At 34.5% G+C, this 25,423-nt stretch overlaps 1 protein-coding gene across 1 annotated transcript; it reads right to left on the reverse strand.

Annotated features, from left to right (window-relative positions):
• Nucleotides 1-2,023: 2,023 nt before the first annotated feature.
• LOC130803474 (L-arabinokinase-like) lies at nucleotides 2,024-25,423 on the reverse strand. Its single transcript, XM_057667582.1, has 29 exons — nucleotides 24,890-25,423; nucleotides 22,505-22,612; nucleotides 21,251-21,319; nucleotides 20,928-21,011; nucleotides 20,615-20,691; nucleotides 20,346-20,412; nucleotides 17,544-17,601; nucleotides 17,388-17,455; nucleotides 17,240-17,302; nucleotides 15,603-15,656; nucleotides 15,372-15,474; nucleotides 15,188-15,297; nucleotides 14,970-15,089; nucleotides 14,057-14,113; nucleotides 13,678-13,859; nucleotides 13,421-13,580; nucleotides 12,882-12,965; nucleotides 10,630-10,755; nucleotides 10,288-10,418; nucleotides 10,124-10,205; nucleotides 9,068-9,155; nucleotides 7,968-8,011; nucleotides 7,740-7,835; nucleotides 7,576-7,652; nucleotides 6,681-6,881; nucleotides 5,968-6,133; nucleotides 5,496-5,567; nucleotides 4,677-4,880; nucleotides 2,024-2,420 (listed from the first exon to the last, which is right to left on the reverse strand). The coding sequence occupies exons 1-29, from the start codon at nucleotides 24,995-24,997 to the stop codon at nucleotides 2,310-2,312; spliced, it is 2,970 nt and encodes a 989-aa protein (XP_057523565.1). The 5' UTR covers nucleotides 24,998-25,423; the 3' UTR covers nucleotides 2,024-2,309.

Here is a 25,423-nt window from a genome sequence, read left to right on the forward strand (position 1 = left end):
TTTTACGTTCACTACAATTACACCTGTAACAAATTTATCATCGTAGGCTAAGTACAGCATTTTAATATTGTACGTATTGATATTGTTATAATTATTATCTACCAAACGTCTAATTGATGTTGACATAGTAACAATTTTGCATAATTTCTTTTTTCTTAAAAGACTACATCACACCATTCAACATTGTGTGAAAACTATAACAATGAGTATGAAAGATGTGGACAAATCATACCCGTTCTTTCAAGAAGGGAGTAAAGAGAGATGTGCGCAGTTAATACCTGCGGCTAGTAAGGGTCGAATCCCGAACCTTCTGCTCCACATGCAGATACTCTATCCATTAAGTCATATATATATATATATATATATATATATATATATATATATATATATATATATATATATATATATATATATATATGATTTAAGTATCAATTTCCGTTTTAATGTATTGCCTTGTTTTGTTTTACTTTTCTTTGCAGGTCTTTTTTAAGTTGAAATCTCTTTGACCGTATCTTTATGACTATGATTTGTTGTTTATCATCCCAAACTTTAATCATAATTTTTATATGCGATATATCCTATAACTTTTTATTATTCTTTAGAGAATTTTTTTTCCTTCACTTTCAGTGTAAATGCTTCTACCATTCATTCTCTTTTTAAGACTGCATCAATAAATATTGTGACAAATTTTCTTCTGGTTGAATAATGGATCATTAATAGTTTTCCCACAATATAAATTATTTTCAACCCTGCATTAATTATAAGCTTTTCAGAATTTCTTCTCTTTTATTAAGACTACATCATACCATCCAAAGGTTTTATATTATGAATGAAAATATCTACTCAAATTCGTGTTAAATTAATATAATTTTAAAGAGTTATCTTCCTCTAACAGAAAGATCCTTCTTTTATGGGTCGAACTAGCCACTTGAATATTGAATATTTCTAAACGGTATAAAATCGCAGATAATTTAATAGTTATAGGTCAATTATAGAACTACTCTTAGTATAAGCAGTTCTACCTCATCCTAGAATAATTGTCCAGCTTAAATAGTAGTTAATAAATCTAAATACAAATCCAATTAAATCCAACTTAAATTCGACCCACAACTATCTTTATTTCTAATTCATATTGTAATTCACGACCAATTTTCTTTTACATAGGAATTAGGATCATACTTTTCTTGGTTAACACTCCCAAAGAAAATTACTATGCCACAATATATTATGTAGGGTAACATGAAACTTTGTTATATATTCTCAGGATTTAAAATGGAAATTCCATTTCTCATCTTGTTCATTTCATCGACAAATGGTTGGCCCCACATAGCTTCCTCTCCCCACGAGTGAGGAATGAGGATTGGCTACCTTGCCGACATGCAGGAAGATCGGTGGAGAATCACTAATTAAAACACACTCAATCCAATTTTCATTTCTTAAACAACCTTTATTATCATCATTTGTTTTTAATATTAAAATTATAAAATGATCATATTATGGGCAACAGGTATGCTAGATCGAGCATATGGCCTAGAATCCAATAGAGGATTCGTGCAGCCACGAGCTTATCGAAACTCCACTAAGCTAAGCCGCCAATTTACTAAATGTCCAACACAATCTTTGTATTCATCAAAAATAGAATAATTTGCGAATTAAAACCTTAAAGTTTAGACTTTTTTGAATTACAATCTCAATCTTATCTTTTAATGTGAATTACAACCACCTAAGTATTAATGTATACAACATTCAGGCCAAATCACAAGATTCCGACCACTTAACAAAAAATTCCGACCATTAAAATTGTCGGAATCCTATAATTTGGCTTGAATACCGTAAACATTGATACTTTGATGGCTATTATTCACAATCAAAAATGTAATTCGCAAATGACCTAAACTTCAAGGCTATAATTTGTAAATAATTCTCAAAAACAACACATAGTACAATTGGAAAATATAATGCATTGTAGATAATAAACTTTACAAATTTCGTAGTACTTGGCCACACAAAAACATAGAGAAGATACAAAAGTTTTTTCATATTGCATCAATCCAATAAGGTGAATCTCATAATTAGCAATGTGAGGGCGGTATGATTATTGACTAGCTTCACCTTCAACGAAGGGAAGAAATACATAATGAAGTTACACATGAATTGGAAAAGTAGTTCAAATAAAGACCAACAATTTGTGCATTGAGCCCTCATTGATGACCAATAAGGTCTAAATTGACGTCTAAATCCTAAATTAGTATCAATAAAATTATGAAGAAACGAAGGAAACAAGGTATCGTGTGTTCTCCAAGCTTACTTTAAGGAGAATGGAAGCGAATTTTGAGATAGCCAAAGCTTCCCGCGCCTAGAGATGAACCTTCAAATAAAAACGGCAAATGTCCGGTGGCCTCTTTGTATCTTTGCTGGATCTGCAAAAGCAAATAACATCAAAAACCAGCTGCAAAATGTAGAAAATGTAGAGCATAACTTTTTATGTTGAGGTTACTGGTTTATAGAAGGGTAGAGAGTATACAGAAGTACATGTTAAAATCTCACTCACCCACTACTTATTATCACATGTAACAATTATCATATGATGTAACTGAATACAGATTTCTTAACACTATGGCCTAATAGTTCCTGTGTTCCTACATGATGTTCCCATTTGCCATTTTGGGTTGTTCTATTTGTTATTCCCCTAAAAAAATATTTCTGTTTATATCACAAATTTTGGACATAATTGACATTTTTCATCCCCATTTTAATATCTTATTAATGCTTATGGTCCCCTTTCATTAACCTCTTTTGCCCTATGCAGTTTTGCCTATTGATTTACTTTCTTTCTTTTCTCTTAAAGATCCTATCCTAGTCTAGCTTGTATAGTATTTTGCAGATAACCTCTCCTATGTTATCTCAGTGCTTTCATCTCATGTTGCAGGACTCTATCTACTTGGGGTCCTATTTGACTACGCACATTTTTCCTGGCCTCTCCCTCGAGAGGGTATGGGTATGATCTGTGGGAGCGGAGGGAGTAGATAACTAATGGAATCGTATGATGCAAATTCCTAATCCATCAGGATCGAAGATTATGAAGTGTTTCCAGGTGTTAAAGGTTAGATTATTTATGCATTAGTCAAGATAAGTCAAATTAGAAAGCCTAAAAACAAAAGTCTAATCAGCCAATATTAAGCCAAGATCACCCCAACCAATCATGGGCTCAGATCCCCTTGACTAACGTCTAACAGACCACAATAACATCATTAGTCACCATCAGCTGAAAGCCAAACACACCAGATCACCCCAAATAATCCACGCTTGCCACATCATCATCACCAATTGCCATTATTTCCTTTTCGTACTCCTATGAATACCTTATACCCATCTTGAGGTGGCATTTAACCTACCTAATGGGTCATTTACTACCTCATCACTTCTCTTACTATATCACACCATCCCTCTCTAGCCTCTCTCAATGTCAACCAAGCCTGATAGCCTTCTCCTTTGTTATTTGTCCGCCTCATTATTCTTGTACCTATTGACCTGACTTAAGCATCGAAGGGGTGTTCTGGGACATCATCCCCCAGGCAGTCTTCCTGTGGTTGCACGTTACAAGGCGTTTATAAAACATTCAAATTTTTAAAGACTTCCTCTCTTATTTGGGCATTTGGATTTTTGTATGACTCGACTCTTCGATATAATCGCCTGGTAATTTATACAATCTCCGCATCATAAATTTAACATAATTTTCATACCGAAACATCTTGGAATTGAGTTTACACCTCACCATTGATGAACTTGGAGAACGTTATTCTTGATGTTCATTAAATATAATTCTAAAAATCCAATAAGATAAAGTCAATAGAATAAAGTCCTTTATTTGTTTTAAGTTTGATTTAGAAAAACATTAAATTTGTTGTTAGTAGGCACCTAAAGTCTTTCCTTTCAGTAAAGTCAATACAACTTTTTATGATAATGTTGTATAGATGTTTTGAATTGTAACTTGTTATTTGAGAAACTGTAATTTTTGATATAGTGTTAAAAGATGGGGCGTGATGAAGGAGACTGATGACCAAGGTGAACAACAGCATGAAGATTGAAAAAATACAACCCCAAGTTCGAACTAAGTCCAAATGGTTTAAAAGGGGAAGAAAACGGCTAGGCCTCACGACGAGTAATGGACCCACACACCTATCCATCACAAAACGCCATCCATCTCACTCATCCATTCAACCTTCCATCACTCTTCATATTCAAACCACACAAAAACCTCAAAAACATCAACACTATCACAAAGGTCGTGGCCTCACAGCCCCAAGAACCATTCAGCCAATTCCCTTGAGCACAAACTCTAACTCCATAAAAGTAACCTACCCATCAACATCCTTACACCCTCACTTCAAATTAAACTCTCCCTAATCCCAAAACTACAAAAACAAGTCCCTTTTCTCCCATCTAATGCTATATACGAAATCCATTTTGCCCATCAACCTAATCCTAAACCGACTCAGATTAGGATTTCTATAATTAACGTGTATCACCCGACTCGTATAATAGATTCTTAAAGAATTAACCGAGGGTAAAAAAAAAGAAGAGTCAATAAGAAGCCATTTTCTGGTAGTGTGGCCATATCAGGGATGGGGAGATAGAAGCAATAAGATCCTAGTTATACTTTTAACCGAGTATACCTCAAGTATTTGTTGGCTACTTTTCATGGAGTTCCTTCCTATTGCACAAACAGTTCCGCCAGAGCCACCACCTGTTATCTTAGCCCCATAGAGTGCTGGATCCTCAGAACCAGATGATTTGCTATGCTGCAATTCTTGCACCAACTCAACAATCCTGTCCGTACCATCGGAGCCCAGACCGCATGCATTGTAGCTGTAGTGACACTGTCAAAATGAGGGTGTCAAATTAAGGCAATAAAATCGATTATGTTATACTTGAAACTTTTGAATTACTTTTTAGTAAAAATTAGTTATGTGGTGAGCAAGAAAAATACAGCATATTCATGACGTTTTTTTTTTTTTTTTGGAAAGAGCAAATCATTTTGGACTTGAAACTTTTCACTTCTTTCTTCTCGCTACTTCAGTTACTGAGAAAGGAAATACTGCACATTCATGATGTAAAGTAATCTTTGCGTAGAGAACAAGATCGTGAACGTCAAACTTATCTTTTTCTTCTCATTACTTCAGCTACAAAGTACCATAACATTTGAACTCTGATTAGCAACTCAAATGTTATAGGAGGTTGGAAATCAAGAGTGCCTTTTATCTTTTGCCTTGATCATTATAGGTTCTACAAGACGATCTAAGCTTAGCCATCCATTTAAGTTGAGATTGGTTATCATACTAGTAACCCTATACATACAATGGACACAACACTTCCTATTCTTAGCATTAACTCTAGTCTATTGACTGATGAGATTTTCGAATCTCAATTAACTAAAAGATTTCAGCATAAACATGGCAAAAAGGTAGGGCACAGTGACTGCTTATAACTTTTACCTGATAAAGGAGTTCCCCCAGTGCAGTCAGCTGGTCTTCAGACGGTGCAGATGTAAGGAGTGCTTTGAAGGCCTAATGTCAATACATAGAGTTTAGTGCCAACATGAAGCAAGATAAGTTTGAATCGTGCAAGTACTACAATTTCCATGATGCAGCCTGTTAAGTTAATATACCATCAAAATTTAATACTTGCATACCAAATGTATGATTATGAAAGGAAATTTTGGGGTTTCACTTCTTTTAAAGATATAAAGGCAACATCACTGTACCTTGGTGGCAGAAGCAGCAGATATTAAATTTCAGGGTTATGTCGCTATAGAAAGACTAGTTGATGAAGGACATAAATACAAATTAGGTAAAGGAAATATAAACTATTCAGGATATAATCAATCCTCAAAATGAATTCTTTAACATTTAGCTGAGTGTTTCTCTACGAAGAAAATCAATTATCACTTCAATAATAAATACTAACCTTCACTCTGAAATTCTCATATATGGGGTGCCTTGCAGCTGCTCTGACAGCATAAGATCTCTTCGGATCAATTACAGTGACAGGATCATGGTGGTTTCCATATCTTCTAAGAAAGGCTTCCCCATCTATTCTCTCAGGAAGAACATCAGCATAAGCAGCTTCATATCTGATATTAAAAAGATGATCAATCACACAAGATTTTCAACTGATGCTATAATATGTTTCTGTCTTTTTTGGGTACATAAAAAGAAATATTCCGAAGGCACAAGAAGGTGTCAACAAAAACCATAAATCTTTATCATGCTTTACGTCAGAAAATGACTTAGCCATTGACCCATAGCACAGAATAGAAAATGAGACCTGGAAGATTATTTTATCAAGTAGATTGAAACAATATTACACGAAACGAAATTCGATTTGATTCAAGAACAAAACCTATGTTACCCCCAAGACATGTCAACCAACTCGGTAACGTTTAAAATTTTTAAAATAAAAACAAGACACCCTCACTAAATACACATACATGCGCACTCCCACAAGATTGAGTGTGTCTTTCTGGGTCTCTGTGATTTTCATGATCAAGAAGATATTTGGGAGAGACACACATGAACAAACACACTTGCACACAAGTAGAACATCATAGTTGAAGGGCAGGTCAAAGAATTCATCCAATTTACATACGATTGTCTCAAAAACCATAAGGAAGAGCCCACCTATGAGGTGTCAGGTTGCATAAATAATCCAAATTAGCTTCAGATCCAATTAATTCAGAGCTATTGGCATCCAGATCACAAGGGCTGGTGATGTCATTGCTTGATTGTGAAGAGGATATTGTCTCAGATGCTGAAGACTTTATCATCTCCCGGCCCATAAATGCACCTGTTCGAACGGATCCATAATCTGCACCTCCAACACTGTAAGAAAATCAGGTGTTAAAAACCTGATCCTGTTTGCATCAGTGTTTTCTGAAAATATTGAAGTACAAATCAATATTTGAAGTTAACTAGAAGGGCCTGCTAATGCTGTACTGCAGGTTACTTGAGGGCCTGAGGGGAAAGGTCTTTCTCTGCCAAAAATCGGAAACACAGGAGGGAGGGGGGAAGGAAGGAAAGAAAGAAAATCATTGATAAAACAATGTCAAATATTGGATACAATCATAAAACAACGATCATGGGTACTTAAAGATTTAGGAAGCTATTTCCATTCGCCATCACAGTTAGACAATTTCAAGACATTTAATGGGATTGCAGTTGTTCAAACTTCTAAAACAATTAAATTTTTACTTGTGTACTTTTATAAAAGCTAAAAACTTAGAAATGAAGAACCAGAAGAAAAATGACGAAGATATATGGTGTGAGCTCTATTATTAGGATCATCCTAGGGATTCTAAAACTGAAATAAAAGATTGGGAAAGAGTATAAATCAGCCTTCGTTTGATCCTTTTTCTCCTTCAAAAATACTTTACAATCTTGTCCATGTTTAATGCCTATGACTTAAATCTTGTCCATATTTAATGTCTAAACCTTTGTTAGCTCTAAATGACACTTCAAACTGAGAATAAGAAGGTAAATTCACAAAGCTTGGTATTAATATGAGGAATCCTTATACCTGTGTTTTATTCCTGAATCGATGCCCCAAAAACGTATATGACTTGGGATTTCCACAAGTCCCAATACTTCTGCAGGCTGTGAAGATGAAGTTAACATAGATTTACGCCTACAGACCATAAGAGCATACATGGAATCAATTAGGCAACAACTAGAGCACATTACCTGGCAAATCATTGCTAGAAGCTTATTTGCTTCACCACATGCCGAAGTCATCTGATCCATTACACCACATGGGGCTCCAACAACATGATTCTCAACCTGAACTCAGAAGCAGATGTGACTCTCAAAGAATTGAATCATACATCAGACATAAAAATATATTATCTATTCAATAAATATGTCCAAGGCTCCAAGGGTTTTTGAAGCCCACATTCAATACAGCAACAGAACCTTTTGGCAGAGCAATGCAAGATCTCTGGGTGATATATCCAATCCTACAAGATTTAAAAGTTAAGCTTCAGCACTACTTTGGGAAAAGTGAAAGAAAACAAGCAAAAGATGAAAACAAGTACTAGCACAAAACCAAAAGCAGCAAAGAGGCTTGGGGGAGAGGGGTGGGGGGGAGAGGGGGGGGGGGGGGGGGGGGGGTGGGGGGAAAGTATTTAGAGATTGAAAATTGAAGCTCATATAATAAGTGAACTAGAGACAAAGCATTTGGTTTAATTTGAAATAAAAACAAAATGTGCCATTAATCGAAATTACCCTCATTAAAGAGTGTTTCTCCTATTTTATAGTATTTTCTACAAGAAGAATTATGGCAAGAAGACTTCTTTTCAAATTCCGATCAATTATACTGTATAATAAACTTAAAGTCTTCAACAAAGCTAAAAAAATGAAAAAAAATATCTTATTACAGCCTAAAAAGAAAGGATAGTTTTCAAAGAACTACCTTTTAAAAAATAAAATAGTTAACCAAGAGTATTCTACAAGGTGTTCATGTGTTTAAAGGATAATCCCTCCAATTTGAGTTTCAAATGGTGTTGGAGAAGGTTACATGAGTTCTACATGTAAGTCAATTGCAGAACTAAATAATCAATATAAACATTTTTTTAATATGCCTTTTACTTTTTTATTGCTACCCTTCACTACAATTTCCATTCAAAATACTACATGTAAGTCAATTGCAGAACTAAATAATCAATATAAACAGCAACCCATCTGGAACTATTTTGAATGGAAATTGTAGAGAAGGGTAGCAATAAAAAAGTAAAGGCAAATTAAAAAAATGTTCGTGTAGAAGGTAGTTCCGTTAAAGTTTCCAAAAATAAATGAAATTTCTCGTAAACAATTTCGGTCATAAAAAAATCAAACATCTTCAAAACATTGTGGGACTGAGAGGGTATTCAAAGATCATAAACATGCCAAAAAAGTACCAATGAATAGAATTTTGCAAGAGACTATATTTAATAACATATCCGCATCGGATATAATCTAAATATAATGCATGTAGCAACTATAAATTACTCCAATCTAGAGTATCTGGTAATTACCATGAGCAGCTGCAAGAGCTGACATGCTAGCAACCTCCACAGAAGCAGATGAGGAAACACCTTTGCCTTCGGGAACAGCAGAAGAAACCTGCAAGTTAATTCCAGAAAATAGGTTTTACTAAATTGTTAAACATTTAACAACAATTGCAGCAACGAAATACAGTGAAAATAAGATGAATTTTACACCATTATAGGGTGAATCATTTGGATTGATGACAAGATTTATTGTGGTTGGGACTTGAGAGTCATCTTTGGTTTCCGATGGGAACAAGTGGTGTATGAATTTAGCCTCTCGTTGAATGGGGTAATCCTTATAACATTACATTGGAGTTCTTTTTACCTTTTCACTCGACTCCTAGTTAAACTTTTTAGTTCCCTCTACTTTGTAATTTCTCTTGTGTTATTTCAATGGTTTTTAGTTTTTTTTTATTGTCATATAAACCGAAGAGAAAATAGAGAATGCTAGACGGATGTCATGAAGTAACTAGGAGTCTTTTGGGTACCATTCAAAGGTAATGATATTTTTACCCTAGATGTTCATAAAATCATGTGCACTTTTGAAGTTGGTGATGATTTTTGCTATCAAAGGCCAAGCATCTTTGTTATCACTAACAAGGGTGAATTTTGTACATCCGACCCTCAAACCCCACCTAGCTGCAGTTGCTTAATGACATTGGGGTAATGAAATATTTTTGTTGTTGTATGCTCAAAGATTTATGTATTTTCAGGAAAGTTGGTGTTGCAACCAATTTTTCCTTGAAGTTTATGAAATGAACACCCACTTTATACAGGAAATTTTTACAAAGCTGCAAGACTAAAGAAACTACACATACTAGAAATATATAATATCCTACTTGATGGTAGTAAACATATTTTCAGAATCTAACCACAAATTGTTGGAAGACTTCCTATAGCATTTAATTTGTGTATTTATTCATAAAAAGGTCACGTTACATGTATCCTCATGTAAAGAAAACATGTACCGAAAGATGATCTCTTCAAAATCCAGTAGGCAGCAACAAAATTTAATATGATTAAAAATAAAGAAAGCTGTACCAGCATACTGATACTGTTTTCAAAACGTACGCCCAACTCTGTCATCAAAACCAAAATTGTCCCTGCCACATATGCTGCCCACCTACAATGAATTATGAAATTAGCTATTAAGAGTAATGTTGAATTACAAGAAATTTCCAAAAGAGCAATGCAAAGTAGCTAACTTCTGTGAAGGATCTCGAGAGAAGAATTGTTTGGCCTTTTCATATGAGATTGGCTTGTCTCCTTCCATAAAATCAGACAAATCCATGTCAAAAGTTGGACCACGGTTTCCCAGCTCTGCCCCAAATGATACCTGTGGCAATAAAAAAGATGAAAGCGGATTGGAGAAGTCCATTACCTTCAGAATAACCGTAAAAGTCAGTTACTTGAAGAAAATTAATGACAAAACAAGAGCTATATATTCATTAGTGCGCAGCAACTAATAAAGAATCTTTTCGAAGACCATATGAGGGTTTGGCAAGTAAAACTAGAAAAACAGAAAAAAAAAATGTCTATTTACTTACAATTTGAAGAACAGGAGTTGGACCCTGACCCTTGTCTTGCTGACGAGACTGTGCATGCTTCCACAGCCTGTGTTTACTTGGGTGGTTCTTTTGCAATGCAACATGGCAAGCTTCTCTAATTGGCATCTGAAAGTCAAGGTCAAAAAGGAGAGGAATAAAAGAATATCAGTATGAGCATCCATCAGTTCACAATGAAAAAGATGGCTTCTGGTAGTTCTATCAGCTTTTAACTACCACAAACACATAAAATACTTTCAACAAAAAAATGAAAAACTGCATATTACAAGAGAAGAATAACTTCATTAACATGTAGGTTTCTTATAAGCAGACAAGAACTGTTTAAATCATGATTTGAATGGTTCACACAAACATTAAACAAGCCTGATGAGGATAGTTCAGTTTTGCGAAGAAACAAATACAAAATTTTTTATATAATGAAGTATTCTCATGTATAAAGCTAAGAGAATTCAGAAACAAACAGCGTGAAAGTCACAGTTTTGGTTGTTTGGAAAACAGAAAAAACAAATGTAAAAGTTATGACCACCACAAGCACGATCCTCAAGTACCAAAGATCTTTATGGACACTGTGGTCAACTAGCTGCCTGGTGGCATGCTCCATAGATCACCTCCATTTTCGCCAGATTTCTTACACATGTACAGAAAACTTCAGCGACATTTTAGTATACAGAGGTTTAAGACTATGGATTCTTCCAATCTTCCTTATTATGACTTTTCCTTTTCTCTTTTTTTTTTCTTACAATATGTCAAATCTGCCAGTTTATAATCTACTCCCTCCTATTCAAACACCAACTAATTATATCCCCCTTTTAATTTCATCAGAAAGAAGTCATTCTACTTACATACTATAAGCAACAACTGACTATTGGATAACTACCAATATTAAACTACTTTTAGTTTACCTTTCACAATGCCTACGTAACTTTAGAATATAAGATATGTGAATGAAGTTTTCCTTAGGCTGGACAGCCCAAAGCATAGCACTATTCCTCGCAAAAAAATGGAGCATGGAGTAGACCTATGTTGCTTAAAAGCAGATATAAAGCAAGACCGAGGACAAAATGTACTAACTAGCATAATTTTTTCTAATTATAACCTTCTATTTAAGAAAATTCAGAATTGACATAAAGATTACTGTATAAAATAAATGATACCAACCAAAGGGGTTGTCTATTGACCAGTGCCATTTTTATTTAGTTATTGTTTCTAAAAAACTGAGCTAGTTTTACTTATATATATTCTCGTTTTAAAAAGGAGTTATTAAAGAACGTCCATGTTGGTGTCAGTGCAGTTCTTTTTCATGGGGGTCAATTTGTCCCGTTTAGCCAGCAGATGCTCATGAGTCTTTGCTCTTCCTCTTTTGCTTTATTTATATTCATGTTTACCCATATTTTTTTCTTTAAGCATTGAGGAAAATGCTTCGAGAGGATACTTTAGTTGCATGTATAGTATTTAATTTAATTATTTTTTCCACTAATTGTTGTTGAACTTTTGTGAGCTGGATAGGGTTAAGAAGGGAGGCAAAACTAGGGAGATTAGGAGGCCATTACCCTTCTTGTCGGAAGTTGTTCAGATGTCTTACCATGTTTGACTCTTGCTACATATCTTTATTCAAAGTTTGCTTGAGAATTAGCAAGAGTTAAGCATGGGAAGTTTGATAAGTGTTTTTTATAAGCACTTTTAGGTGTGTTTTTCAGTAGCAATTACAAAATAATAATTAGTCTATATTTTTTTGCCATCGTTTGATGCTTACACAAATTCCTTTTTATTATTATTTTTTTCTCCCTTCTTCTAGAATTAAAAATAAAGACAATAGAGCATTTTATAAATAATTCTAATCCATTTTTGGCAATAATGACTTTCAAATTTTGTACGTCATTAATTTACTTAATCATTAAAGCTTTATAAATCTAGAGTTTTCTATACTTATACTTTTATATTCTATAAACCCAATATGTCAAATATACTTAACAATCCACAACGTACAAAAACTTATTGATAGAAAAATTAGTGGAATATTAATAGACGCATTACTTATTTGGTGAATATTGAACAAGTATTTAGCGTCATACGAAGTTTAGCATACATCAAATCCATCATATGCGTATGAAGAACAAATCTTTTCCTCTGGTTGGTACAAGTTAGAACAATTAGAAAGTGGACTTGGCATCTGGTGCTAGTAAACATCCTATGGAATAGAATTAAAATTACTTCTAAAGATTAAAATGAATCACCTGCAAAACAAGGCTCCCTGAATAGTCAGCAATCCCTCCCATTACATCCAGCCTTCCGGGTGCTCTTGCCACAAAAATTTCTTCCTATAAACCAAATAAATGTTGACAGGTAACTAAAAACTATGAATACTGCCAAAGCACAGAAAGGAATCAGATTTTACCAGCTATTTGATTTTATTTTATTTTTCTGAAGTGAAGCTGTATGAACTTTTTTGTAGCACATTTAAAGCAAAATCATGTAACTTATCTACAAGGTAGAAATATCCTAAAACAACTTTAGATTTCTAGAATACAAAACTAGGAAAACACTTCATTTTTGCTCATATCAAATAGAGAAATCAATAGTATTCTTTAAAAACAATTACAAATTTAAAGTTTTCTCTTCTTTGAAGCTGTTGATCATCACAAGGTATTCCATTTCGCGTGATAAAGAATTGGATATGCATAAAATCCTCAGCATTCAATAGGTCAAAACTAAAACGTACGAACTGATTGTACTGTAAAAAGTAGAAGTGACTATTAAGGTAAAAGAAAACTACCTCCCAATTGAAAAATGCCGTTGCGGCCTTATACTCACGTACATGATGCTTTACATCATTCCTAAAATAACCAGCAAGCTCTTCCAAACTACTTAAAAAACTTTTGGTATCATGAAGATCATGAAGGTCACCATGAATAATGTCAAACTTTTGTGTGTATCTGGAAACCAAAATCAAAAGGTCAAGTGAATGGCATCGACGATGCAATAAGAACTGAAGTTTTCCTACAATATCAAAGATAGTAATTAAAAACTCACAAGCTATCAGAATCCTGGAATGCTCCATCCACACCCAGCTTTGGAGAACCAGTGCGACGACCCAGTTCATTTTGAGCATTGGCATACCATTCAGGAACACAGAGATCAGGATCTCTACCGGGCATTCTCTGAAGCTGATACCCAAGAACAATTGCATCCCGTAATCTTCTAGCACCACTTAGCTATGTTCCGTAGCACACAAGTAAAGCAAAAATTAGAATGAAGAGAATTTATGGTATATAATCTTTAGGATAACTGACTAGCCCCTAGTAGCATGCAGACCAGGTTGAGGTGCTAAGACTGTATAGCCAGACAACTTAAGATGTGATCTCTGGTGACATAATCATACGAATCAGTGGCTTCAAGGTACTCAACTCACCTTATCAGAGACATAATTCTTCCCAACAGCAGCATCCTGCAAAATACGAGCAGCTACCTGCAATTTTCATTTTATTATGAATCATGGCTTTAAGCAATCTCAAAGATGTTAGAATACACAACTACATGTAATCTTGATTATCATAGAAGGATCATGTTATCAGGAACAAAATTCTTTCTGAATGAAAAAAGAGTGAGTCATTGTCCAGCATCTGGATATAAAAGGATGATGCATAACTTAGTAAGCTAAAAAATCATTTCTCACAGTTCAGCTACAAAATGTTAAGAGAATTACAGGAAAATTACGATAACATCCAATATTTTGTTAAGGTAACTGCAAAGGGATTAAATTAGGATGTCTTTTTTGCACACATACCCCAAATTCTTTTAGGTGCAATGCTAGTTTCACCACTGGAAAGGGTTTATTCAAGAAGAAATGAGTCCAGGGGTCAAGCCTAGAAGTTCTGCAAAGTAATTAAATTAGGACGACTTTTTTGTATGCTTTAAAAATTTCTCAAGTTCTTTTAGGTGCAATGCTAGTTTGTCCACTAAAAAGGGATTAATTAAAAAGAAATGAGTCCAGGGGTCAGGCCTAGAAGTTCTAGGTTTCCCATGTTGAAATAGGCTAGATGCTGCTCTAGCCAATTCAAAAGGAAGGCAATCTGGTGCAATTCCAATGGTCTGTCAGACTCTTGGTTACCGGGAGTAGGGACCAACAACCCTGCTATCTTTTTCAAATAGACAAATACTTAAATAGGAAAAAGCAATAGGAATAACAAGAAATGTGTTGGCCTTTATTTGTGCAACTACAAGAGTTTTCAAAAGTCGATAAGAAATGTATAACAATCACCAATCTCCGTATATACAGTCACACTGTCACATACACACGTACAAGTATAAAGTAGTGAATATACCTCACCACCATTTACACCACCAGCATAACATGGCTTCAAACTCATGGCACGATCAATATATGGCTTCCAGTGTCCAGTCAGTAAATCTCTCCGTATCATCTCAACTCCACATTGATTAAACTGCAGCCCACAACTTTTAAGATTTAATAGTGTCATGGAGGTAGCTGCAGAGAAGAAATAGAAGCTCTAGAATAAGAATGTGTCATAGAAAGAAGCACCTCTAATAGGTTTCTTAAAAAGGGCTCCTCGTTGAAATAATCTCTACGAACAAAAACAAAGGGTAGTTTGTATGCTAAGGCTTCACTTGCTGTCCCATATCCGATTTTTCCTGAAACAAAAAGATTAAAATGAAGCGCATTCCCAAAACTCAAGTATTTCATAAGTTGACAAGTTTGTACCCACCAAGCATACAATCAGAAGCTGCTATAAGATCAGGTGTATATGCATCTCTTGCTACCTTTATAAAGTTTGGTGGCAGTTCATCGTTGTCAGAGGCTCCACAAACCTAAAATGGGAAACAAATAAATTAGAAAGATAGAAAGGCAGATCAAAATCCAAAATCAAAGAAGTTATAGAGGATAAAATGTCAAAATCAACGTAAGAAAAAACACACATATAAAACATATTCGTTACCAAGCATTTCCATCCAGGAGGTAAATGGTCTTCATTCAGTTTCAAGCCTGAGGGCTGCCAAAACCAGATAAAATTAAATACAAAGCCAGATAAGATTAAATGACAGTCCAGTCCACAACCAACATATTAGAAATAGTAGATGATAGATATCATTATAACGAGTTTAATCATTCAAACACATCCTAGAAGTTCAAGCTAGAGTAGAAATATGAAACTATAAAATTGATATAGTCAATTGATATTGGACGAGAAACAATGTAGATCTTGATACAACAAAAACTGAATCTGATCAACTGCTTCGGAGGGTGGAATGCTAGCACTACATTGATGAACTTTGAGAATAATTGTTTTTGAAGTTCATTAGTTATTTTGAAGATCGAGCCATAGATTTAATAAAACTTATTTGTTTGTTTTGATTCCGAAAAGGAGAACTTATTGATTAAGCATTTTTGGAGATGTTTATTACTTCACAATAAAGTGATCATGGCTATTTAGGGTGATGTTGTATAGTTGTTATGAGTTGTAACTTTTCTAAATTAGGATAGTGTAATTCTTGAGATAGTGGAAAAGGATGGGGCCTTAAAAAAGAGGCCAAAATAGACGAACAAGAGGTCAAAGATATGCAAGCTAATGCTCGAATTTCGGATCAACTATTCAATCATGAAGTCTTTTAAGTCCTAGTCATGATGAAATCAAATTCGACAAAGTCCAAGTAAAGATCCAAAATTAGTAGTCAAAAAGCCAACACGAAGGGAAAATGTGAGAATGACGCGTAAGTTTGATTCGATTTTGGAAAGGATAAGTGCAATTTGTTGATTTCAGCTGCTTTGGAATGAGAAAACCATGGCTAAATCTTATCCTATTGAGAAAAAAGAAAGAGTTTTGAGAAGATTGGAAATTTACGTGGATGGTCAAAGATGAAGAAAAGATATCTTTTGAAAGATCAATGAGCAAGCAAAGATAGAATCTTGATCGAAGGCCCATGTAAATGTGCAAGCAAAGGGTTAGACATGAAAGTTGGGGGCAAGCACACATCCAAGCACCTATTCCCAAGGTAGAAATCTTATCTTTTCAAGCTACCTAGACTAAGTCATAGGCATTAGATATTATCTTTTATTTTTGCATTTTCCTTTAGTCAAAAATTGATCATATATTATGAACTATAAATAGTCATAGGATTTAGAAATTATCTTTTATTTTTGCATTTTCAACATTATTAGGCTGCAAAATCCAAAAAACTCTCGAATATCCAACAAGGGCCTATTTGTAATCACCATGATTTCAAAGACTTCAAATGTTCGAGAAACCATGTTATTTCTTTACTCAAAGCTTCTATTATCAAAGACACAATGAAACTAAATGGCCCTATACAGCAATTTAAAAAGCCAAGCGACATCGGATTCCTGCCAAATAAAGGTATTATATGAAACTATTTTGGTGTCTAATGAAGTAATGATCTATGCAAGACAATATGACAATACCATTACCATAGCAAGGTGATTCAGTTGTTACTGCATGACATTAAGTCTATGAAAACACTATGTGCAGTTCAGAACTCGATAAACTTGGTATCTTATCAGAAAGATGTAGTACACCAAAAATTAATCACAATGCAGCTACCTAATATTCTAACTCACCTGCCCACCAAAGTTTAAAATCAGCAATTTCACATCATCCTGTATCCCAAGATCTTTCCTCACCTGCATAAAATGCAAATGCATAAATTCAGATAGAAAAACCCCCAAAGGAATAGACAACAAAGGTAAAAAAAATATTAATACATACCTCCTCACGACATTTGTGCAACCTCCTAACAACCAGAGGCACATCAATAAGATCACGAAAAGCAGGCACTGCCAAAACGAGTATATCACTACCATTTCAAATTCCAAAAGAGTAATTCAAAATAAAAACTTTCGGTATCCGGGTGTCATTATATACTTGGGCAATATCCGGGAAGCCGTATTAAGAACTCAGAATGAGAATAGTCCTCCGCTATCTGCAAAATTATTAGGGCTATCAGTTCAGCTCTGGGGTAACTATTCATAAAGAGGGTAAAAAGAAATAGCTCACTAGAGAGCCAAGCACGCCAATGGAAGACGGTCCTTAGACATTCAGATGGCCATTGGCATCAATAAGAACAAAAGAGCTGCCTGAGAGACTCATAAAGCACTTTAAGAGTTCAAGAAATCTAGTAAACATCTTATTAAAAGATGAACTGCGAGGAAACTTCACAAATCTAAGTTCACAATTCCCCTAAAAACAACTAAGATTGTAGAGTAGTGGAACACCAACTAGATATCCAAAATAATCATTCTAGTTTCTTAGCTACTACACCCATTGTTGTGCGGCAGCAGAAGCAAAGATCGAAAACAATAAAGCAAGCAATAAGATTCAAACAAACAATAAAGAAAATCACACTGAGAAATTTACGTGGTTCACTATCAATGAGATAGTTGCATCCACGGGACATCGAGAATAAAACTTACACTATAAATTGGGAGATTACAAGATGAACATGACAAGTCCTAACAATGGCTCTCTTTGCTTTTTCTCTCTTAGTTTTTCCTCACTTTGTGTTGCATGCCTAATTCTAAGAAAATGGGGCTTTTAAATAGTATACCTCATAAGACAAAGAAACTAAGTTAAGAAATAACAAAGTAACCGTCAAAACTCAAGAGTAACCGGCCAAAACGTGGAAAAAACTGCATCCCGCGTTACCCGCAGCCTAAGCCAAGTCGGATTTTATAGGCCCCCACATAACCGCCAAGTCGGCTATGCAATCTGGAATTTCAGAACTGAAAAATCCAAAAATTCGCGATCAGTGAAAATCTTTGCGACCCGCGAGTTCGCGACCAGTGACAATCGTCGTGACCCGCGAAGTCGCGAGCAGAGAGAAAAGTCGCGACGCGATCTGCTTATTTTTCACAACCAGAACCTGAACGACGAGTCGTCGCTTTTGTCCTTCCCCATGCAACGAGTCGCCGCCTAAACTCTGGAAAAAGTTAAACTCATACACTCCAGTCAACATTCTTGATTCATCCTCTTAAAACCGATCTTGGACTCGGTTCGAGTCGCAAAATCCCAACGCCCATTATAAAAATACACACATATTCAAGAGGTTAAGACCAACAATTATAAAAACTGGATGCAGTGAGGGCAAGGAGTTTCCTATGGGCTGTCAACAACAAAAATGGCAAGCCAGTAACACTATAAATCATTAGATAAGAGTCCAGGAAACACACCAGAGAGTAGCAACACAGAGATGCCAAGAAGAACATATATGAGAGGATTGAACCAAATAGCATAATCTAAATTCCCATATCATGAGCAGTATGTAAAGATAATTGAAGTGGAAGATGCATTTGTGTTTCACTTCAACATAAAAGAAAAAGATATCTGAGACTATAAGCAGTGGCAAGCAGAGTGATTGCTATCATACTGTTTACACATGGAACTTCCGATATACATGATGAACGAGGGAAGGAGGAAGTGTGAACATGGAAAGGACAAAAACAAGAAGGAAAGTTAATTAATAGTCAACTTAGAGTAATTTGGGCAAGACCAAATAAAATAAATGAAGGGAATGGATAAAAATACTAAAAATGATAGGCTAGTTTAAGCTATTCCAGAAAAGCTTCTAATAGCTTTTTCATGTTAATGATTGTAACTTCTAACTAAGCTGAAAAGCTACCAAAAAAAGCCCGCAGTGTCTCCAAGTAATTAACAACAATGACATGAAGAAACCATATAACCAGCACTACAAACTTGGTCCAGCAGCAGCATCTTGAAGTGCAAAAAACTGATACAACACACATGTGATTAAGTATAGTATAAGACATTTTGTATGTTTAAGAGGAAGAAGTTAGAGAGAAGAACAGTGGAAGAAGAGTAAAGAATTTATTTTTCCTTTTCTGGCTATGGAAAAGCAAATGGGAGAGGGAAGTAACCGGAAGGATCCATTTTCATTGACCTTTCAAAAACAAAACCTCTGCATTGGGTGGAATGAAAATTGAACTTTTCCTCGCCTTCCTTCCCTTCCCTCTATAAATAAGGAAAGACATTGTTAGCAGCTTATCCGGTTGACAGAGTTTCCTATTCATCCCACTGATTACACGTCATACAGCCCCGTATGATGGGCAATATTATGTGTCATCAGGAAGAATAAGAAACTGTCAACCGGATAAGCTGCTAACAATGCTTTTCATAAGAAGGAAAAATGTATTTTATGAAGCATCACCTTTCCACCCAAATTATGTTTTCGATTTCCTTGGACTCGTGGTAAATTATGACAAATTAAGGATTTTTTTACCGATAACAAGAATCGTTTATTTCCAAGATAAAAAATATTAAAAATTTGAAATCAAAAAGTAATCATTTCATCACCCAATTGCTATTTAGTGACTCCTACCTTTGTTTATGGGGTTGGATATATGCAACCTTACCATTGTAAAAACAAAGAGGTAGTTTTCGATTGACCCTTGACCCCATCAGCGATTTCACATTAATAAGTGCACATGATATAACGAGGTATTTCACTATAATCCATTATAATTTACAATAAGAAACTAAAAACCTTCGAATCTTTGGCTCCATCGAAAATGAACACTAAAATTAGTTGCATCAAAATAAAACTGGAAGCTCTTTCAAAGAAACTAATACAAACAATGTATGCTAATGATAGACAACATTAGACAACCCTAACCATATAAAGATAAGCGATGATCAAGGATTTAAACGTACCTGCCAAACTATTGAACGGTGATGATGTCCAGCAGCCAAAACATAATCGGCATAAATGAAGTCCCAACTGGCAAAAAAGAAACATTTTTTTGCATGACAATAAGTACTTCATAGATGTATCCTTCAACTAAAAAATATATCAAAAAATTTCAAACGCCTTAATTGAGGTTTACAGTAAGTACTTCATAGATGTACACATCAAAAGATTCAAAACTATCATAAACAAAAATAGTCAAAATCAATATTGCCTAAAAATGATGACCTTATACCTGAAGTTGGTAACACAGACACAACGAATTCCAGCATCTGCAGCAGCACGACATGCAACTGGAACAACATCTGAAACCTGCTCAGCAACAAACTAGCTAAATGCCGCTATATTTTTACTTTCATGACAAAAACTATTATAATAGAGAAATATTATCTTCATCACCAAATCAACAAGGAAGACATTTTAAAGCAAAAAAAAAAAAAAAAAAAAAAAAAAAAGAAAAAAAAGAAAACAAATGAAAAAAGAGTCTTAGAAAGCCAAGTTAGACAAGAGTGGAGCATAGGTCAGATCAGAAAAGAACAATGTACTACCACTAAATCTGCTTTGATTGAATTCAGCCATTCAACTTCAGTCTTCAAAATAGATTCCCGAGGTACAACAGCAGTCTCGTGGTACTAACAAGTAAAACAAACAACAATAAGGTAAGTCATCAATGCTTTACTTCCGTAAGTATTAAAAATACAAATGAGCAAACAAAAATAAGAACTCTACATAGATCTATGTGATGCTTACATAACCCCTTACTGACAAACTGTTTAAGTGGGAAACTTGTCTTTATCTATTAAAGTGGCATGTACTATAAAGTCCTGCGTGTTTCACTAAATGTTTACCAAAATTCTCAAATGCACACTACCTTTTCCAGAGAGGCTAGACGATCTACTGTCAAGGCATCAGCCTGAACGGCTCCACAGTCCAAGAGCACCTGCAAGTACAAAGAGGTATCTATCAAAAAATGATGCAAGCGCCGGAAACTGTTTAAACCTACAAATATATCTCTCAAAAGTAGTAGAGAAATTTCTTTACGAATATTTAAAACTATGTTACTTGGACTTAGGTACTTGTACCATTACCTGATGTGACTCATAGGATTTAGTATGGTTAGCACAAGTAGAAAAGTGAAACGAGGTTTTTATGTGATGAGGAGTTCCTCTAAAGCTTAACAGAAACTTTTATCAAAATCAGTAGGCCAGACTTTTTATATGGGTTCCAATGTTGGGATATTTAAAAGAATCATAGTAGAAAGATGGGGTAGCTTAGATGTGTATGGTACAATGAACAATGGCTGAGCGGACATATATTGAAAGATTAAAATAAGAATGACAATGAAAGGAAGGGGGTGGAAATTGCAATCATTAAAGATAACAACAATAACATGTCATTACCCTAATGCCAATTGCCAAATGACTACCGCCTAGGCAAGTTTGGGGGGATGTATGTATGCAACACTACTCTTGCTATACAAAGAGGTTATTTCATGCATGTGCAACGAAGGCCGGAAGTACCCCAGCAAGAAAGGTGGAGGTCTGGAACCAAAGAGATAACAGATTATAAAAGAGAAAAAGCGATGTCACAAATGGCTTGGATGCAAAAGTGAAAAGGTACACATAGAAGTACACATGACAAAAGATACAAATGCACGGAGGAGGACATTTATGTGGATGATCATTGGAACTAGATTATGGTTTATGTCGCTGGCCTTATTTTATAAAATTAGGGCTTTGGCATTGTTATGTTGTTGTGAAGTGCCAAGGTGTTAAATCAATATAGTAGATTTTAAGTGTCGAGGATCTGACAACTAACGTACTAATCAGCTTGGTCTCAGTGACTGATATTATCCAGGATCTTCAAGATGCCTTTATTCATCTCAATGAAATATGTTAAACACTTGAATCTCAGTCTACTCTATCTCTTCTAAAGTAAAAAGTACCCACTATTGATAACTGGTTATTTAAATAAATTGAAATGATTTTAACGCAAGCAAAAAATTACTCCAACTTAATATGACTAATATTAACACTTAATTGGCAACTGGTATACATGATAAAGCAAAAGTAAAAGTTGCAAAGAAAGTTTCTTCAACCGGAAAGCCAAACAAGAAGAAATTTACTTTACGTATGTGAAGGTGAGGAGATTGGATTTCTGTAGTGTAAACAAAGTCAGGCGCTGCAGAAACAAGGTGAACATCATGTCCAGCAAGAATCAGATGTCTAGCAACCTGAGAGACGATTTTATAAAGGGGAAATGAGATATCACATCTATGAGAAAACTCAAGTTCACTTGACGCAACTTCAAAAGAGATAAGAAAATAAAGGCAAACAATTAATCTTTTCATATATTGCATCTTATATAGGCCACTACGTAAACGCATTTATTAGTGTTTCTCCTTTTAATTTGTCGATACTCCTCAAGCTGTACATATCAATGATGATAACAACCTCCAAAACTTAGTCATCAGCTTGATCACATCCAAAACATCTTGGTCTTCGATAAAAAAATATACAACTACTTTTCATAAAATATTCCACCTTTAACATATACAAGCTTAACCACTTATTCAACACAACCAAGCTCAACAACTATTTCTGCAAAAATATTCCAAAACTTGATAAGCCTTTTTTCTTTGCATAGACTGATTAACGCGTCTACTCTTTCTAATCCTTGAAGTCTTTGGGATTTTCTTTTTCATGATTAATAATGCAATTTATATCAATTTTAAATTTCAAATACACAAATCGATATGTATCAAAGACAAGGCTAAATGATATGTTTTCCAATCCTACATATACCACGTGGTCAATAAATTCGAAGAACTTAAGAAACATGTTTACGTAGTTGTGTGTTCAAGATCAACGTTGGTGAACTTTGTCCCAATTACAGCTGCAACATTTGCCCTTTCAAGGTCAAATCAGCAACTTCAACACAAATGAGACTTTATAAGTTTGGTCAGGTCTATAAGTTTAGCCTATCATTTTCACCATAGGCGGAGGGAGGGTGTGGGAAAGGTGACATGGCCCTCCCTCAAATTTATAGTAAAACTTACATTGTTAATCTAATTTTGAAGACTGACCACTTCCTCTTCTCATGCGTACTTTGGAACATTTTTATGCATATTTTCCTTAAATAAAAACTAACAATCAAGAACCGTTTTGATTCAAGATTACATGACTATCAGATTCATCAAAAATTAGTTACCCAATCAAGCAAAGCATCTAACACAAGTAAATAACTCGTTGGAAGTTACTCCTTTGCTCTAATGGATTTGCTACATTTTCATATTCTACTTTGCTTGTTTTAGTTGCATTGAATAGAATAAATAAAAATCAAGTAGATAAAAAATGTGTAGAAGAGATGAAGAGAAAGAATGTGGGCTCATGTTTATTAAAAGTGTTGCAAACTCATTAAGACAAACTTAGTGATGAATATAGCGAACTAAGTACAAAAGATTATTGTTAAAAGACAAGAACTAAATGCCTAGGAATGCCAAATGAATAGTACTATAGTACAATGTTTATTGTCCTATGGACAGGATCAACAGAAATGCAATAGAGATGCAAATACTTTCAATAATACAACGTTCAATATTTACACATTGACTATTAATCCTCATATTCTCTTTAACTGATAACAAAAACAACATGTTTCGTTCTTGTCTTACTTTAGTGTCGTAAAAGAAAAAGTCATTGTCGTAAAAGTTTATGCATACATTATGATTTGGTTGTTCGGGCCCTTCCTCACTTAAGTATCTAACTCCACCACTGAATTCCACTCTTACATGGTTTAAGTGATTTGACGAAAGTGATACATTTTCACTATTTGATAAGTTTATAAGCTGAGCTCAAATAAAGCTCAAACTTCAATTCAATCAAGTTCTATTAAGTTAAGGAGAACAAGTTCAATAGTTCATATTGACAATAAAAAAAGATGTTAGGACACTTCTAAATAGTCATATATCTTATTTGAATTGAAAGCATGGTATTGTTGCTAGTATATCATTCCTAATATTCTAGAATTTTGAAGACTTCTAGACTCCGGTAATAGTGCAAAAACAGGGCCGTATTGTAAAGGTTTTCAAATTTACCGAACTGGTATTACCCGCATCGTAGAGGTGTAAAAATTGGTATTTTAGGCCACATCAAGCTGATGTTTCATGGTTTAGGCCTATATTTAGCGGTGCAATAACCACATCTCCCCCGTTACACCATTTTTGTAACTATGACCAGTAGTAATATCCATAAGGTGTTTGTAAGCAAAATTTATTCATTGGAATAATGAAATGATCTTTAATTTAAAAACTTACGAGTTATTAACATCAATGTGTAAGCATGAAACACCAAATTAGTAAAGAAAATCAATTCCATAATTCCATAGAGTACTAGTAATTGTCAATATCAAATCAAATTGAATCAGCATTAAAAATTCAAGTATATTCATCAATATTAAAATCAAAATCAAATAATGTAGCAGAAATTAAAAGTAGGAAGAAGACAGAAACCTCAACAACGCGAGTGGCATGTCCAAATCCATGACCAGTGACATAGTAAGCAAACACAAGATGTTTCGGTGGAGCTGAAACATCTTCTCCTTCATTTTCAATCCTCATTTTTCTCTCTCAAAATCGATTAAAACCTAGAATATATCTTATTCTTCGAAATCAAATCAAAAAAATCGATCTGATGAAAACACTGCCGAATAGAAAGACAGAGGAATTTATACAATGGAGGGTGAAATTGGGGATCCTGCCATTACAGTAAAAAAAATTGAAGTCGTTTTCTGGATTATGCAGAAATTTGTTAAACTTCTTTCGCTCTTGAGTTGTTTCTTTTACTAAATTTGGTAAAATGATCATTGATCACAGTCACCTTTGCTGCGCGAAATATATTCATATACTCCTATGATGTAGACTATAATTACTCAATTACACGTCATATATGGTTGGATAATTGATTGGATTAATCCTTTTCATTGCACGTTAAATTCAAACTGACACTATGTTTGAATGGCAAATTAAAATAAAAAAAAAGGAAAA

The sequence above is a fragment of the Amaranthus tricolor genome, chromosome 17 (assembly GCF_026212465.1).
Source record: "Amaranthus tricolor cultivar Red isolate AtriRed21 chromosome 17, ASM2621246v1, whole genome shotgun sequence".
NCBI lineage: Eukaryota > Viridiplantae > Streptophyta > Magnoliopsida > Caryophyllales > Amaranthaceae > Amaranthus > Amaranthus tricolor.